The sequence below is a fragment of the Sceloporus occidentalis genome, unplaced genomic scaffold (assembly GCF_023333645.1).
Source record: "Sceloporus occidentalis isolate IW3139 unplaced genomic scaffold, rSceOcc1.0.p SCAF_2, whole genome shotgun sequence".
In the NCBI taxonomy this organism is placed as follows: domain Eukaryota; kingdom Metazoa; phylum Chordata; class Lepidosauria; order Squamata; family Phrynosomatidae; genus Sceloporus; species Sceloporus occidentalis.
In genome coordinates, this window is record NW_028316982.1 from 191,406,364 (window position 1) to 191,423,847 (window position 17,484).

The following is a 17,484-nucleotide window of genomic DNA, read 5'->3' on the forward strand; positions in this document are numbered from 1 at the left end:
TTTGTCAAGCACTGATACAGTTTTGAACAAAAATATTCACATATTCACAAATAAATAAGCCAACATCTTTAACTATTTATTTTTCTATTTATTTAACTAGGGTAACACTTTTTAAAGAAATTCATTTCTAAGCAATACAAACAAAATATGATTGAGGGACAAGACATCTTATTTATAAAAAAGCAGTACCTCAACCTATGAAATTAATTAGTGTTTGTACTTTCTGAAAATACATGGAAAACCCAAATTAAGAAGATGCCAAGGATCAATCATTTCATTTGCTTTCTGAATTCATATCAGAGACTGATGACATAGATGAATTAATTTCACATGGCTTAATACTCACAGGTGTCCTTTAAAAGATAGTGACTATATCTTAACTCTCTCACAGATGATTTTACCATTATATACCTAAAATATTTCCACTGTCTTTCATTCTGCTTTATCACACTAGGAGGCAAACAGGATTTAAACAACAGTTGTACCAAGTTTGGAAGCTTCAATTAGTACAAAATGCGGCAGCCAGATTGGTCACTGGTTCTTTGAAATTTGACCATATAACACCTATTTTGAAATATCTTCATTGGCTACCTATTAGCTTCCGGGTACAATACAAGGTGTTGGTTATCACCTATAAAGCCCTACATGGCTCAGGCCAAAGTTATTTAAAGTAACACCTCTCCCTGTAAAATCTGCCCTGCACTCTCAGAACTTCTGGGGGAAATCTGTTGGAAGTACATCCAACCAGACTGGTTTCAACTTCTCAAAGAACCTTTACCTCAGTGGCTCCTAAACTATGGAACAACCTCCCGGAAGAGATCCGTCTTATTACTTCCTTGGAGGGTTTCAAGAGGGCAGTTAAGACAGATCTCTTCCAGCAAGCCTATCCACCCAATCTTCTGTAAAGACGTCATTCACTTTTCTATTCAGGATCAGAATATTATATTTTATAATTGTTTGACTGTACTGTTTTTAACTGTCTTAATGCTCGAAAATTATATGTATTATTCTTGTATCTTATTGTTATTGTTGGGTTGTAATCCCACCTCAATCCACTTGGGAGAGGTGGGAAAATATAAAATATTATTATTATTATTATTATTATTATTATTATTATTATTATTATATTAAATAAGAATTAAACAGGAAATGTCTGATGTTTATCACATGATATTTCCTGTTTAACTCTCATTTAAATCCTCTTTGACTCCTAGTGTGATAAAGCAAATTGTGGGAAAGAAACGTGACAACTTTAGATAAACTATTTCAATGATTTTTTAAAATATATTCATTATTTCTGTACAATGTGAACTAGAATTTAACAGTCATACACTCTCAGTTCAAAAATAAATGACACAGATTTCCTGAAAGTACAACCTGGTATTCCAAAGTTGAGGGCAGGCCAATACTTCTTTAACAGAAATAAAAGCCCTAAGATTTTAGAATGTATTGTTTAATATTAGTAAGCCTTTACGGCACACCTAGAACTGCCCGTATTACACCTGTCCTAAAATCTCTCCACTGGTTGCCCATCACTTTCCAGGCAAGATACAAGGTGTTGGTTTTAACCTTTAAAGCCCTACATGGCTTGGGTCCAGACTACATGTGGGAGTGCCTCCTTCCATATAATCCACCCCACACACTTCAGTCTTCTGCTACAACCTAAGAAGACTAGGTTGTCTGCGGTGACCCAGAGGACCTTTGCATCTGCCATACCCAGGCTCTGGAATGACGTGTCGAATGAGATCCGTCATTTTACCACCTTGGAAGCCTTTAAAAAGGCAATCATGACGGATCTCTTCCAGCAGGCCTTCCCAGATTGGCCTCCTTGACTTGCCTCCCCCTGCTACTACTATTACTGTTGCTGCTATTTCTACTGCTCCTGACATTGATATTGACATTGGTACTGATATCACCATCCCTGCTCCCTCTCTCCTATAGGATAACCTTTCCTGCACAATTCACCCACAAGTGTTTTGTTTTTTTTCTTGTATTTTTTATTATGCTTCTATTGGCATGTTTTATACTATCTGCTGTTTAATCCTATTTTATGGCTTGGACTTATGCTGTTACGATTGGTGGGAGGGCTGGGTTTTGGGGATCTGTCTTTTTAATTGTAATTTTAATTGTATGCTGTGTCATTTTACTGTTGTGATCAGCTTTGATTCTCTGTGAAAAAGCAGAATATAAATTATTATTATTATTATTATTATTATTATTATTATTATTATTTACCTGTCTCATCAATTCACTGTGAAATTTGGGACTTTCCAAATGACCACAACAGAAGTGAATAGACAGAGGAGAGAGATGGCAGCATGAGTACTGGGAAGAATTTACTATGCCAGGTGATATAAGAAATATCTTAGAAGTATAATTTTTTTTAGAGATTATATCTAGGACTGTCAACCTGGCACTTCATGATCTAACACTTCAGACCTAATTCCATATTTTCCATACTTTTGGTTAGATTTAGACTAAGGAGATTATCACATTGTTTTTAAAGCACCTTATCCCCAACAGGATAAAGGTGCATTTAATTTCAAAACCGGGTGTTATTGCACTCACTGGTGGCTGGGCAAATACAACCATAAAGCCCTACATGGTTTGGGTCCAACCTATTTGAGGGATCACCTACTTCCGTATAATCTGCCCTGAACACTCAGGTCCTGTGGGAGGAATTTATTGCATCCTTTAAAGACCAGACTAACTGCAACCTCCCAGAGGCAAGCTTGTTTGTTTAAAGTGCAGCTGTAGAGTGTGTGTGTGGGGGGGAGGAGGGGTAAGTATACAACATTAACTTTTCTGCATATATAATATGCACAGTAAATGAGAACACTGTGAGGGTCCTAAGTGTTCTCTAGAAAGAGAGAGAGAAGAAGTAACAACGTGTAACTAAGTGCAACCAAGTGGAACAATAATAAGTGAATGTACCAACTGAACAAGAGAAACATTGTTAAACTGTTTTTCAAATAAAGTTTTATTACTTACAAGCTTATTTGGGTCTGAAATAAGTAATCACGCTACTAGGTACCATCTGAAAGTGAATTCTATAAAGGGAAAAATAAGCATTTTTGGTGGTTCTCATCACAGCCACCTTGGCACCTTCTTAAAGGATGAAGTTGAAGTCTCTGGAACAGAATTATCCAGTTGTGATCAAACAGGAGGGGGATGAGACTTGCCTTGGGGCTGATCTAAGATTTAAACCCTCACTTAAGTCTGGTGAGTTAAGTGAGGGAATTTTGGGTTACTTTCCGGATGCGGACTGACCAGGGAGCAATCCAGTTCTTGATCACCATTGGGGCTCAGGTGTTTTGCCCAGGGGTAGCTGGGGATGTGGTTTGGAAGAAGACCATTGCCTCAGCTGTTCTCGCATTTGGTTACTCCCCCTCCAGTTATTTTCAGATCTCGAAGAAATACATTAAATAGGTTGAGTTAAATGAAGTTGCCCATTTTATAGCCCAGTTCTCTGTGTTTGGTCTCATTATTTCCGGAGTTGGTCAGCAATACAAATGAACCTGGAAATGCTACCAGTGGAAGCTAATGGCTTCCATTTCTTGGGGATACTTAATATGCTTTGTGTTTTATTCCAGATTTTAAAGACTTCTAAGGTGATATCTTGGATGTAAGATTCAGTACCTCTGATAGTATTTTAAAAGTTTAGAATAAAGCCCATGGCAGATTCACCATCTAACTGGCTTAGAACCCACCAGGAACCCACCAGGAACGGTTGATTAAATGTCATAGAATCGTTTATGGTCTAACATCTAATACATTGACTAATATAAAATGACCGAGTACTTATGTGTTTCTACTGATTCAAAAGTTATGAAGTACAGATTCAGAGACTACACTAAATTATCTATTTATGTCTGGAAAAAAAGATATTCTTTGAAGGACAGCAAAAGGACAAATCAAAAGAAAAATATAAAGGGATAAGTGAGTATTGATTGTTTTAAAATATACCTGTTCTTGTAGCAGCATCATATCTTATAAGAACTTTAAAAAATGTGATGTGGCATCTGAAACCTATCCTCCTTTACAGCTTAAGGTTAATATATTAAATTTTGGGCTCCAACATTTTCTTGTAAGGGTATATATCAGCAACCATTAAATAGCGTTGATAGTAAAAGATACTACAAAAACTATTTATAGTTTAAATTATAGGTTGTTTACAATTTTAGGAAGAAAAGTGTTGTTGTGACAGTGAGATAACTCCAAGAAGAGGTATGTGAATTTATAAGGGAAGAAAATATATATTATTACCTTGCTCCAGACGACTTCAGTATCTAAATTGATAGGCATTCCTTCCACAGCTGATCTCTTTGTCAGTTCTGAATCTGTCACTGCCAGCCATTCTGTCAGAGCATTCATTTCCTTTCTCAGTTTCCGAGATAATTTCAAACATTTCTCTAGTTCTTGCTTTTTTTCAGTCACCTGCACAGAAAGGGGAGAGGTATTTTAAGAACCCAAGTATCCGAATCTTCTACTATTTGATGTGTGCCTGTGCTTTATGCTAAACACAATGGTTGTAATTTTTTCTATTTACATTTTAGCAAAAAAAATCTATCCCTTGTTTTATATTTCCAATTACCCAAAATAATTCTCAGGACTAAATTTCTAGCTACCTCAACTAGATGTTTAGTGCATCTTAAAAAAGTAGCCCTGTTCACTAAACATTTGACCCCATACGTGATTCACTATCCTAGGGCTGGAACAGACAGCCCAATAAAGATGTCTTTCGGGTGTCTTGGGAGCATGGCATTTACATGCCATATGCTCCCAAGCCACCTGGAAGATGGCCACCTGTCCAGAGGTGGGCAGCTTCAAGATGCTTTAATGGTGCAGCGTTTACATGCCACATGCCACTGGAGCATCTTGAAGCATTTCTGGGACTGAGGCAGGGCTGGGAATGCTGGTTCTTTCCCAGCCCAAGTAAGAGTAGATCTTTTCTGCTCCTATTTGGGCCAGGTTCAAGGAGGATTGCAGCTGCAACATGTTGTTTGCTGTGGTCCCAATCTGTCTTGGGTGGGGACAGCTTCATGGGCCCTCTCTACTGTCTCACAACTGTGCCTCTTTGACTCTCCCTTAAATCGCCTCATTGTAATGGAGATTGAATTTTATTGTAATTTTTAATGCGATTTTAATAACTGCTTTTTATGCTGTTGTATTTTAAATTGTGGGTTAGGGATTGTGTTATTATTTTACTATGTTTTATTTTTTTAACGTGACCTGCCCCGATCCTCATGATGATGATGATGATGATGATGATGATGATGATGATGATTCAAGCGATCTTTTCTTGTTGGTTTGTTCTGGTACCTAATCTGAATTCTGGTTTCTATAGATATTTAAATATGCTGCTCTTATGTTTCTCTGGACTTTCAATTATCATTCTATGACATTTAAAACTGTACACTACCAGTAGTGTGGACTGGTTTCTACCTTACCCTGGTTTCCATTTGATCATAGGCTAGAAAAATGTTGTATAAGACAATTAAATAATAATAAAAATAAATAATAAAATTTTTATTTGTATCCCGCTTTTCTGTGACGAGACAATCAAAGCAGCTCACAACACATTAAAATCCACATTTACAACATTGTGTCCCAATTTCCCCCTTAAAACAGGATTAAAGATGTTGCAATTAAAATATCTATTAAAACATATATATATATATATATATATATATATATATATCAAGGACAGAGTGGTGGGCTAATACATGATATGGGGGGCAGTCATTCTGTGGCCGGGCACTTTTATTCAGGAAAGGCCTGCCGGAAGAGATCCGTCTTGACAGCTTTTTAAAAGCTGTCTAAGCTGGCAATTTGACGGATCTTGTCCGGCAGGCCATTCCATAGTTTGGGAGAAATTGCAGAGAAGGCCCTCGGGGAGGTAGCAGTTAGTCTGGTTTTTAAAGGCTGCAATAGATTCCTCCCAGAGGACCTGAGGGTGCAGGGCGGATTATGTGGGAGCAGGCAATCCCTCAAATAGGTTGGGCCCAAGCCATGTAGGGCTTTAAAATTTATAACCAATACCTTGTACTGTGCCTGGAAACTAATAGACAGCAAGTGAAGAGATTTTAAGATGGGTGTTATTCGGTCACTCCTAGTTTTTCCGGCGACCAGCCTGGCTGCCATATTTTGCACTAGTTGAAGTTTCCGGATTAGGCACAAGGGTAGCCCCATGTACAGCGCATTACAGAAATCAAGTCGCAAAGTTACCGGTGAATGTACAACAGTTTCTAGGTCCTTTACTTCCATGAAAGGGCGCAGCTGGTGTATCAGTTGAAGTTGATAACAGGAGCTCCTGATCGTCACATTCACCTGATTTCTCATGCGAAGTGACTGATCTAGGAACATCGTCCTTTGTGGAGAGTGTGACCCCATCTAGAACTGGAGGTTGCAACCCTATACCTGGTTTGGGGGCTCCTAATCTAAGTACCTCCGTTTTGTCTGGATTCAGCCTGAGTTTGTTTTTCCTCATCCAGCCCATGACCACTTCAAGACACTGATAGAGGGGAGAAATGCCATCTTTTGTCATAGCTGCTGATCGGGACATGGAGAAATATATTTGGGTGTCATCAGCATACTGATAACACTCTGCCCCATGTCTGCGAATGATTTCTCCCAGAGGCTTCATATAAATGTTGAATAGCATCGGGGACAGTATGGCGCCTTGGGAGATGCCACATTTAAGCTCCATTTTTGAGGAGTGACTGTCCCCGAGCATCACCCTCTGGAATCTACCCGAGAGGAAGGACCGGAACCACTGGAGTGCAGTGCCACCGATTCCTAACTCTCCCAGGCGTTCCAAGAGCATGTCATGATCTATTGTATCGAACGCTGCTGAGAGGTCTAGAAGCACCAACATGGTCACGCTTCCTCTGTCAATGTCTAGATGAAGGTTGTCAGCCAGGGCAACCATGGCAGTCTCTACCCTATATCCTGTCCTGAATCCGGTTTGAAATGGGTCTAGATAATTGGTTTCATCCAAGATGACTTGGAGCTGAAGGTTGACAGCCCTCTTGATCACCTTGCTCAAATATGGAAGATGGGATACAGGCCTGTAGTTCTTCGTATCCAGGGGGTCCAGGGAAGTTTTTTTCAGGAGCGGTCTAACAACCACCTCTTTTAAGCATGTTGGAACACAACCTTCCCTAATGGATGCATTGATGACATCTCTGCCATCAAGGCATAACCCCCCTGAACAGCCAGCCATGATGGTCAGGGATTGAAGGGACATGTCATCTTCTTCACATTTCCAAGGATCTTGTCCACGTCATCGGTATTCACAAGCTCAAACCGATCCAGTTTAACCTCAACAATGGATTCACTGGACACCTCATCAGTCAATTCTGCTGCACTCCTGGCATCCAAGTTGGCTCTTATCTGAGAGATTTTATCTGCAATGTAGTTGTTAAAAACATCACAGCAGGCCATTGTCGGGTTAAGCAAAGGGTTCTGCACAGGTGGAACCTGTGTCAGTTCCCTTATCTTAAGAAATATTTTTGCTTTCAGAATAAAGTGTATTTCACAATACCCAAATACCAAATTCAGAAAGCCACAAAATATATCTGAGTTAGGAAAGTACAGCTATCCAAGTAATACAACTGTATCTGATGAGGAAACTATCCCATCAGTTAAAGGAGCTAATTCTCTGTGCTATCCTACTGAAAACTAGGGCAGTTCACTTCATCTGATACCCTCATTGCTGCCCCAAAGACTTTTTTTTTTTTGTCCCAGTACTGCCTTCCCCAAGACACGGTTGTAGGTTTCCCCCCTCAAATAAAATAAAATAAAATAAAGGGAAAATCATGCATGGCAACATAAGTCCAAAACACACTGCAAAAACAATCCAGTTCAAGACCACTTTATCTGCCCTGGTTCAGTGCTAGGGAATCCTGGGAACTCTAGCTTATTGTGGCACCATAGTTCTCTGACAGAGAAGCCTAAATGTCTCACAAAACTGCAGTTCCCAAAATTCCCTAGCACTGAGCCAGGGCATTTCAAGCAGTCTCAAGATGGATCATTTCTGCAGTGTGTTTTGGGTCATAGTAATATGTACAAGTGTCAGTGCCCTAGGAATCCAAAACTGTACAACACAAAGTGGATTGGGGGGATGAAAATGTCCTGTATTAGGTACTGAATTTGGAATTTGTTAAGTGAATAAAGTCTGCAATCTTTTTCATATGCATTTGGTACCAGGTACCAAGAAAGATAATGCAGCACAAAGCAACTAAAGTAGCAACTTTGGAAACCTAGAACCCTAGGTGTAATGATTCATTTGCCATCCAATTCCTAATCCAATTATACAGCACTACCTGAATTATCTTTCAATTTTATTTCTAAATACAGTTGGCCCTTCATATTCACGGTCTTTAGACTCACGTTTTTGATTATTTGGGAGATCAAAGGCCTCTAATGTGGGCATTCCTCCTTCCTTTTCCTGCCCGATCTCTCCTTGAGCAGCTCAGGGAGAGATTGGGAAAGTGAAGGCAGAAGGTGCCTTGTGCTCCCCCAAGACCCTTCTGATCCCCGATCCTTTCCATGGGCAGCCCAATGAGAGGATGGGGAGGAGAAGAGTCTCAGAAGGGCCAAGGCACCTGTTGCTTCTCCTACTTGGTCTTCTCCTTGTGTTTCCCAGGAAAAGGATAGGGGGAAGGAGAAGGGCATTGGAGGGGCCAAGGCAACACTTGCCTTTTCCTCCTTGAACCTCTCCTTGGGCTGCTCAGGGGAAGGATTGGGGAGGAGAAGGGTCTCGGAGGGGCCAAGGCACTTCTTGCCTTCTCCTCCCCGATCCTCTGCTTGGTATCCTCTCCTTGGGATGCCCATTGTTTCTTCATGACACAATGGATTGGATTCATTTTCATTATATTCACAGAGGATAAATTCTGGTCAGAAAGGGGGTCCTTTAAGCACAACGGAACTGTCCTTTGAATGAAAGTTCCTTCCATACAGAGAATGAAAATCAAATGAATTCCAAGACATTAACAGTGCAGAAACTGAAGCATAGGCAATTGTTTTGAAAGATTTAATGATGCCTGATAACTGTTTTATAATTTGTCATACTGAAAGACACTAACCAGCTTCTGAAATATCTTGCAGTTGTTCCTATGTTACATAAATTTTGAAACATTTAAACCTGAGAGAGGATTTTAAGCAACCTACTGCCAAAAACCTAGCCACTATAATTTAACTGACAGGCTCAGAAAGGCAGGTCAGTATAGGTTCAATATATCCTTTAATATATTAGAATAATGCAAAGGGACAGTAAATTACTTTTAAAAGTCTTATTTTAGACTTGTTATTAAAATAATAAATTCCCTTCCACCTTCACAAATTTGTTGCTCACACAATTCCACATTTATGTTCAATGACTGGATAATCTTACAGTATGCATTAAATGCACTAGGGAGCTTTTTCTTAAAAAAAAAAAATTAAAGGTAGTTCTTGTTTTGCAAAAATCTTTCAGATATCACAACCTGGGTTTTCATTCTTTTTCAGATATTGCACCAAAATTTTCAAAAAATATTTCTATTTAAACTCTTGATTTTCTTGTTTAACTATTTTCACATTTTTAAATATTTTAAACAAACAAACAAACAACCATGTCCCCTTTTTTCTGTTGTGGCAATACCAATTCTGAGTATTCCTTGCCTAAGAAAAACCTATGAAATTCACAGGATTCCCATCATTGGACAGGCAACATGAAGGCACATATACACATATATACTAATCAAAGCTTGGGATGAGTATATATGTGTGAATGCTGAATCCTCTGAGCTGTAATCCAAAACATGAAGCTCGGAGTTCTGAATTTAGCAGCATAATCCAATGCATTTGTTTACCCAGAAGAAGAAAGTTTACATGGTCCAGTAATCTCAATGGCAAGTGAAGAGCATGTAAGATTGTAGCCACAATGTATTTTGGTTCTTTTGAAACTAACAAACTGTCTTTATATTAAGGGAACGGTTTACTAACTTTATTTCTAAATTCTAATTTCTGGAATAACTGAACATACAGAATTACTGTGGAAAGTACAGAGCTTAGAGAAAGGATAGTAAATGCACAGTTTTAACTTTATGTTTCTTTGCATCTTTCAGTGTTTCAATAGAAAGAGTTTTAAAATCATTCTGTAATGATGGGTGTATACAGTCATGAGCTAATGTCATATTCTTCCCTTCCAATTTTTTAAAAATAAATGCTATTTAAAAATATAGGAAATACTGCCATCTTAAGGTCTTTCTTTTTTACACAGCTGTTCAGCATACCCTCTCTTGATACTTTCCACAATATTTGAATAAAATAGACAATATAGGAAATAGAATGTGTCTTATCCTCTGTGTTTTTCTCCCTAAAGCAAAATTAGTCTAGTCAGGTTGAAGGAACAGTTGCTGTTTAAGTGTTGTTTTCTTTGTCAGTATCTTTATCACATCAGAATGACCTTCCTCGAGAAAATTTAGGAGTGGAAGAGTTACAAGATTCTCATATCATACCTAAATCATTTATCTCACAGTTGACATAGTATCTGAGCTGAAACAAAATCAGAGATAAGCTACTCTTCTTCGGCTTGCCTTTTTCATTTTTCTAACTTTCTCCTTCTAGTGACTGATTTAGGTTTTTGAAAGGGGAAAATAAAGCAAACCTCTCAGTACCATGTAACATATGGTCTGAGACACAGTTCAAAAACACTGCTTTCTAATGATGTTAATGTGTGATATTCTATTGCTGACATTATTATTTAGGGAGAAACATCAGCGGCTACTACTTAAATTTCAGGAAGATTTTAAAATAGGACATACTGTAAATCCTTGTTTGTCTCATTCTTCTGTGTGAAAATTAGTAACCATGATTTTTCCCCTCTCATGTACAGTGATATATTTTATGCAAGTACTGTACTGATGACTGTTCTAATGTTCATAAAAATTATTTTTAAACAACTGCCTAAACTGGTCAAATTAAGCAAGACTACAACAGCTTAAAGTGTATTGTGAGGATTTTACAGGTTTGGAACACTGGGTGGGTTCTTTTCATCTTTCTAATCAATCAGGGTCTTTTATGCTTGCACTTTCTCTCTCTCTCTCTCTCTCTCTCTCTGTGTGTGTGTTTTGCTTCACCAATGTGAGCAACATTAGTTTTCAGCCTTTCTGCAAAAATTACAAAAACATTTAAAATAAAAAAGAGCTCCTTATATCCTTCTCAACCTAAACAGGAGAGCTCTTGGGGAGGATAGTGATTTCTTGACAAACTCTCTTAACATGACAAACCAGATTCCTTTGCTCAATATAAGAACTTAGTAAATACTGTCATCCCTCCACATTTGTGGAAATTTCCCTGTGAATGTGGAAAAATTGCAAATAACCCCTCATCCCAGTTACAGGGCAGAAGGAAGGGGTTGGAGACAAGTGTGCACACTTGCCTTTCCTCCATCTCCCTGCCGCCCTGTAACTTACTCAGCTGGGCCAGTTACAGGGTGGCTAGGACAGGTTGGAGACAAACATGCATGCTTGCCTCTTTTTCCTCTCCCTGCCATCCTGTAACTGGCTCAGCTGGGCCAGTTACAGGATGGCAGGAAGGGGTTGGAAAGAATCAAGCACACATTTCTCTCTTCCTTCCTCCAATGCCTCAGAGAGCTTGCCTGAGGTATCTGAGGCATCCAGGAAGGGGAGAGCAGTACACAGTCCTTCCCAGCTGCTTCCTCCCTCCTGGGCTTCTCCTGCCCCAAGGGGAAAAGCCTGGGAGGCAGGAGGAGGGGCAGTGCATGTGCATGTGGCATGACACTCATGAATAATCAAACTTGTGAGTGTCAAAGCCACAAATGTGGAGGGACGACTGTAATCTTCACATGTTCCCATTCCATGTTGTAGTCATAGTGGATAGAGTTTTAGACTAGACTTCAAAACACTGCTCAGCTATGAGATCCATGGATGCTTCTGAGCAAGTCAAAACCTGATAGCTTAACTTCCTTCACAACATTACTGTAAGAATGGTGTATAATGACTGCAATACTCCAGGGTGATGATTATGCATGTGACTGCATAAAATGAATTTGGATAAATACGTCCAGAATTGAGTCCAGCCCAGGTAACAGAGAGTTGTGGTGGGGATTTTTGACAACTGATCAGACAGCAAAATGTGCTCATGGTTGTGGTAATTGCAACCATCTCCACTAAAGCTACCATCCCACAAGTCCTTACCCACATTTGCAAGATGTGACAAATGTGGAATTTGTTCAGGTCTTACACTGGCGAAATGGATTGTGGAACACTTAATGTTAGTCTACTGAGAATACTTTCCATACTCTACACTGTTCCTGTATGGACTTGCACAAAAAGGCATCTGGACCTCTTCTCTCCCCTCCCCAAACAAAACATGATGGGACTAACTGTCTCTTCCACAGTCTCATTGACCTGCTCATGGTTTTTCAATGCACTGGTGTGAGTTCAGGGGTAACACACATACACACTTTTTCAGACTGCATATGTGATTTTAATGACAATTTTTAGAACACTTACAAAGACTAGATAAATTCTGTAAAACAGACACAAGGATCTGCAATATTTTTTGTACAGTCTTAGTAATTCAGAGGAGAGCATGGAATAGGCAGAGATGCAAAATTAATTAGAAGTGACATATTTTTATCTTTTGAAAAAAGTAGTGTTAGTCTCTTGCAACATAAAAAGGAAAAAGAGAAGGATGGGAGATAAAAGGAACATCTGCACCCTTAAGATGAACTAGTTTTTATTTTAACATGAGCTTTCATGATCTGTGCAGTAATGCTGGACAATGCTGGCTCTTTGGATTAGTAACGGAGATGAGCACTTCCCCCTGTGGTTAGACACAACTTGACAACCTTGTCAACGGGGAATACCTTTCATTGGTATAAACCAACTTCTGCATATGAAGAAGTGGGTTCATATCCTTGAAAACCCATGCCCAAAGAAAAGCCAGTTATTCTAAAAGGTTCTGCTACATTCCTTCTACTCCTTCCCTTCCTCCATTATATGCTTATAATTCTACTTCAATTATCTATTTATTATTATTATTATTATTATTATTATTATTATTATTATTATTATTTTACTAAGACTTTAGTAAAAATACTTAGTGGGGTATTTATTATTATTATTATTATTATTATTATTATTATTATTATTTATACCCCACTAAGTATTTTTCTACTGAAATGTTCTACTTAAAATATTGTACTTGAATTTTAAATAAAATGCAAGAAGAAAGACACACTGAATATAAATGAGTTGGTGAGCATTTATATAACTTCAGAAAGTCAGACCAGAAGATGTGGCTAGAGTCTTGGGAAACTTTGACAGTCCCCAGGTTTCAAGTAGGAAGAAAATCTCAGAGTGAGCATCTCTTTAGAAGAAAGTTTATTTTGTGTGGGAAATGACTGTAAAGCCTGAACAATATTTCCAACTATTCTCAGCTATAATCAGGACTCACTGGATCAGTCTGAAAAAGTGTGTATGTGTGTTACCCCTGAACTCACACCAGTGCATTGAAAAACCATGAGCAGGTCAATGCCATACTTAATATATTTTGATGCCAAATGTAGTTCCCATTGCTTGCCAATTAAATGTGAATAAGAGATCAGGGCAAAGTTTTTTAAACCCAGTTACAAGTTATTTCAAAGGGCTAGAATATATTTCACAGAAAATTTGAACTTAGATGAAATGAAATAGTTTAGTTACATTATTTGAATATTTATTTAGCTTCTCTAAATATTCACCTAATGGAAGTGATGTATTTTATTAATAGGAAAGCAAACACAAACAAGAATAATTTAAACTTCTTTTAAAAGAATAAGATGTTTTTTACTTTAAAAGTAAGACACAACAATTAATTTTGTAGTAAAAGGTGGGGAACATACCTTGGCACCCAGATCATTATACTGCAGTTTCAAAGCTGTGAGTCTTTCATCCAGTTCTTTAGGAGTCTCTGTTTGTTGTTTCTGTACGATCTGACGGCCAGTTTTTATGACTGTTTCCACTTCCGATTTCACTTCACTAAGAGTTTTATACAGTTTCTAGCCAATATACATGTGAAAAAGAGAAAAAATGTTTTTACTTTTGCTGATCAAACTCAAAACAATGAGACAAGACACAATAATGAAACAGACACCAAAACATGGGTTGAAATTGGACTATTTATTGATTTCTTAATGGAACTGCAACTAAGGAGGGGAGTAGCCTAATGTGGGAGCATCTGCAGCCAGTGGTCTTTTTCCCAGACCATCTCAGCAGCTTCCCCTGGGCAATCACACCTGAGCCCCAAAGAAAACCCCAAAACTGGGTTACTCCACATCAGGAGGACCAACCAGAAAGTCTGTCTCTCAAGCCACGGGGATTAAAGAGAGGGTTTATCTTTCAGGCCAGCCTCAAAAGCAGTCTCATTCACCTCCTCCCTGGTCTCAAGACCTAAAGAAGTAGTTTCAGAGACCTTCCTTTCACTAAAAGAGTGACCTAGGTGCTCACTGAACTCTAAATCTACCCTCACTCCTGCCAAATGACAACCTATATAGACACCATCCTAGCCACTTATCCACATCCAACTGGGAAGAGTATGGGGTAGGCAAAAAGCCTGTGGAAAAGGGAAAAAAATTCTACCCTGAAATCTACCACTGGCAGGAAGGTGGGTTGATCGCCCATGTAAGAATGAAGAGCTGAGGGTAGTATAGCTCAAATCACCCCTGGCCATGCCCCCAAGTCTCCTCTTGCCATGGCATAACTGCCATGGCTCAATTTAAACTTGTCTCCCTATTTCAGGGAGGCCAGAAACTATGCATTACTGCCCAAAGTCCCTCTCATGGAGGTGATGCAGATTAATATTCAGGGTCACATACAGAAATGGTAGATTATTTGAATAAATGGTATGCAAAGTGATCTTGCAGCACCTTTCAAACTAACTGAGAGAAAGAAGTTGGTAGCATAAGCTTTTATAGACTTAAGTCTTCTTCATTTGATGTATGGAGTGAAGTGTCTAGGAACATAAGAGATTATCACACAGGGGTTATCATGTCCCTGTCCCATTCCTGTCCTGTCCTTCCCACACAATCGTGGGAAGGACTTTCAGATGACATCAAGCAGATCCCATCATTAACCTGTCTGAAAAGCATAATTGACTGCACTCATGCAAAATACTTTCAGAAGATTTTGCAGAGATCCTGTCATTAACCTGTCATTGGCTGGCAATCTGCATTAATGGAAGTTCATGTTATTGCAATGCTGCTTTAATGATGGGTCGATACTACAATTGGAAAACTTTTCATGCTAACACAGTTAGCGAGATAATGACAGGATAAAGTCGTCCCATCCCTATCCCGTCTGTGTGTGATAATAAATATAGCTATGGATGAACAGATTGTGTGATTGAAAAGCAATAAAAATGCAAAATTTCTGGGTATGATAATCAGGTGACAAGTTCAGTTTTAAAGGCTAGACATAAGATATTGCCTAAAGCCAAGATGAGTAGACAGACATACAAATGGTGAAGGGAGTAAACAGAATGTAGTTATAATGCTGGCTGAGAACTGCACAAGAGACTTGATAAAATGGACAAGAAAGCACTCTTGAGGCTGGGGTATTTTATTATATAACATATTATATTATATATTACATATATAATGTAACGTGTGTGTGTGTATTATTATATAATATACAGTGAACCCACGCCATACGTGGGCTCATTATAAGCGGCTTACGTGGATGCTGCTGGGAGAATGGGGCTCGAGCATACATTTTTTTGCCTTACGCAGGGGGTGGAGGCCAGAACAGATCCCCCAGGTAAGGCAAGGGCGGACTGTATATTAACAAATTGGATATACAGTGGTACCTCGGGATACGAAATACCCAGGTTACGAAATTTTCGGGATACGAAAAAATCCCATTGGAAAACATTGTTCCGGGTTACGAAAGTTTTTTCGGGTTACGAAAAAACTTTTGGTGCTTCTCGGCGCGATTTCACACGGAATCGCGGCTTTTCCCCATTAGCGCCTATGGGAATTCGGCTTGCGAAAGCCTTTCGGGTTACGAAATTGACAGCGGAACGAATTAATTTCGTAACCCGGGGCACCACTGTATGGTGTTGTTTGTGAACTGCTGCAATGACAATACTCACCATACAATGATCCAGCTGTGACTGCACTGCTTCCTGCTCCACACTCTTCATCTCCAACTTTGGCACTTGCAATTTTACCTCATCCAAAATTCTTTTACATTCTTGTAACCGCTGCTCAAAATTTGCTGGCTTTTGAAACAAGCGAAACTTCACGAAGACATCTTGTAGTTTTTTCTAAGGCATATGAGACAGGAAAACAATTAGAAAGAGTACACAGATAAAATGTCTGTGCTGTGGTATTCTGAGGAGTGATTTACAGTTACACACACACAGTTACAGGTTTCTGCAGACTTATAATGGGGCAAAGAGTGATCTCATTTCTACATCCTCAGGACAGTGTTGGCTAATTGTTCTTAGCATTCACCTCTTTACATATAAAACATATATGTAAAAAACATGTTGATGATGTAGTGTCCTTTCGTGCTATGCACTTATAGCACTATGACTCATTTTGACTACATCACATGAAATGTGGAGCTTTCTTGTTTGCTGAAGTTCTAGAGATCTCTGGATGAGAATTAAAAATACCCCTCCCTAAACTACAAATCCCAGGATTCCCGAGGATGAAACCATGCCACTTACAGTGAAATCATAGTGCTATATGTATGCTAGTGTGAAAAGTCCCCTGACTATACCTGTGAGGCAGGATGTGCTCTAGGGCTGGAAGTGTGTGACCAGTGCAGCGGGACTTCTGCAAAATTTTTGAGCTCACTAAAAATAGCAATGGGTGAGAATTTCTTTTCATTTCATTTTTATTAGGAATTTTCAAGTATTGTCATATTAGTGATCAAAAGAATTAGCATTTTTTTAAAAAAAAATCTGAACAAGGGATAAACTGGAATTCACCATCCATCTATATTTTTGAGTGTTTAACTCTTAAAATTTGGACTTGAATTCCTGTAAATTCAACCATTTTAGACTTCAATTGGGCAACTACCATCCCCACTGCAACCCATGTTAACACCTGTAAGGCATGCCCATACAAGATCATCTCTGCTGAGATTTCTTGTGCCTACTGAATTTGTATGATTAAAATTGGGACTTTTTTCATCCACTTACACATTTCTTCAAATTGTGGAAAAAACTAGAAAACTGTAGCTGCCCTCTTTCTTCAATTAAAAATACTTCACTTAAAGTATTTTCAAAATACTGCAATCGGGGAAGCATTAACTGCCTCAGGGATACATGACCAGAGAAGAAAGCCATCCCACCCTATCAGTGTCTTCTAGGAAAATATATTTCATGCAGGGTCCAAAAATGTCTATAGCTTTCTCCCCTATGTGAGTAAAATGAGTAATTGTGAAGACTTTTTCTTTGGTATTCACACTGCCCTTCTTTAGAGAA

At 38.8% G+C, this 17,484-nt stretch overlaps 1 protein-coding gene across 9 annotated transcripts in view; it reads right to left on the reverse strand.

Moving 5' to 3' along the window:
• LOC149319486 (dystrophin-like) overlaps nt 1-17,484 on the reverse strand; it is a 1,434,671-nt gene that overhangs the window by 731,540 nt on the left and 685,647 nt on the right. For all 9 annotated transcript variants that reach the window (XM_089511816.1, XM_089511819.1, XM_089511811.1 and 6 more), the window contains 3 exons: nt 16,141-16,314; nt 13,895-14,050; nt 4,267-4,437 (listed from right to left, as the gene is read on the reverse strand). In XM_089511816.1, coding sequence (XP_089367942.1) covers nt 4,267-4,437; nt 13,895-14,050; nt 16,141-16,314 — 501 coding nt within the window. The remainder of the gene's footprint in view (nt 1-4,266; nt 4,438-13,894; nt 14,051-16,140; nt 16,315-17,484) is intronic.